Source organism: Austrofundulus limnaeus, unplaced genomic scaffold (genome assembly GCF_001266775.1).
Source record: "Austrofundulus limnaeus strain Quisiro unplaced genomic scaffold, Austrofundulus_limnaeus-1.0 Scaffold3458, whole genome shotgun sequence".
In the NCBI taxonomy this organism is placed as follows: domain Eukaryota; kingdom Metazoa; phylum Chordata; class Actinopteri; order Cyprinodontiformes; family Rivulidae; genus Austrofundulus; species Austrofundulus limnaeus.
This window is the reverse complement of record NW_013955860.1, coordinates 3,337-4,522: the sequence shown is the minus strand read 5'-3', so window position 1 is coordinate 4,522 and position 1,186 is coordinate 3,337. Positions and strand designations below refer to the sequence as shown.

At 47.6% G+C, this 1,186-nt stretch overlaps 1 protein-coding gene across 1 annotated transcript; it reads left to right on the top strand.

Annotated features, from left to right (window-relative positions):
- Positions 1 to 11: 11 nt before the first annotated feature.
- Positions 12 to 723, top strand: LOC106511884 (uncharacterized; the record flags this gene model as incomplete). Its single annotated transcript, XM_014000610.1, is given in 1 exon segment — positions 12 to 723. A coding segment is annotated over 1 exon segment (358 nt), but the record flags the coding sequence as incomplete, so codon positions are not given.
- Positions 724 to 1,186: the final 463 nt, after the last annotated feature.

Sequence of the window (1,186 nt, the reverse complement as noted above, 5' to 3'; positions counted from 1 at the left end):
AGGTTTAATACCGCAATGGGGCCCGAATACTTCAGGGTGATTCATGATAAACAGGTCAGGGTTTGCAGAATATGTATCCAGCCAGGGCACATCCTTAAGGACTGCCCAGATTTCCTCTGCCATTCCTGCGGGCAGCAGGGACACTACGCGAGAGAATGTTCGGGGAAAAGAAATGAGGATAAATGTGCAATATGTTCCTTCACAATGGCTAATTGCATCTGTGAGGCTACTGAGGCTGAGAGAGAGGACTCTGTGTTTGTGAATGACGAGCTGAGCTCTGAAGGAGGAAGCGGGGGCGAAAATGAAATGGAAGAGGGGACAAGTTTGGAAAAAAAGTGTGCAGGACATCTCAGGCTATCATGGACCTGACAATGAGAGCACGGGTGAGGAAATATCCGACATGACCGGAGACCACCCACTGGAAACACACGTGTCCATGGCGGGCTCTGCAGAAGAGACTGTAGAGGGTGAACTTCAAGGTTCTGATGGGGTACGGGAGGGAGAGAGGCGGGATGAGTGTGTCGCCTCTTCTTCCCCTGGGACCACAGACCTCACCTCTCTAGGCCAGGACGGACCCTCTCAGCAGCACCTGCAGTCCTGTCAGGTCCCCTCTTCAGCTCAGCACCTCCAACCAGACTCAAACTCTGATCCAGACATGGAAGCTGAACTCTCAACTATCATAGCAAATAGGAAAAGAACAGTTTCTTTAGAACAGAAGAAAAACGACATGAACTCATTTGTTGTGCACACATCACAATGGGTCTTCTTCCCTTGCTTAATGCCCGTGGGCTCCGCAGGGAGGAAAAGGTAAGGGCAGTCATTGATCAAAACACTTTAAATATTCTCTGTCTGCAGGAGACAAAATGGGACGAGAGTAAGGGGGAAGCTATGGCGGTGGAGTGGAGGGGAGACATGTTCTGCTCAACATCAGAGAATGGCACAGCAGGGGTGGCGGTCCTATTTCAAGAGGGTTTTGCACAGAGCAGTACATTAATACATAAAGATAAAGAAGGCAGATTGATTATTGTTGACTTTATACATGACAATAAATCATACAGAATCATCAACATACACGCACCTAACATAGACACACAAAGGAAAATCTTCCTCCTTAATATCAGAAAATGGGTGACAAGCAACACTATAGTCATTGGAGATTTTAATGTTGCTCTCTCAAGGTCAGATC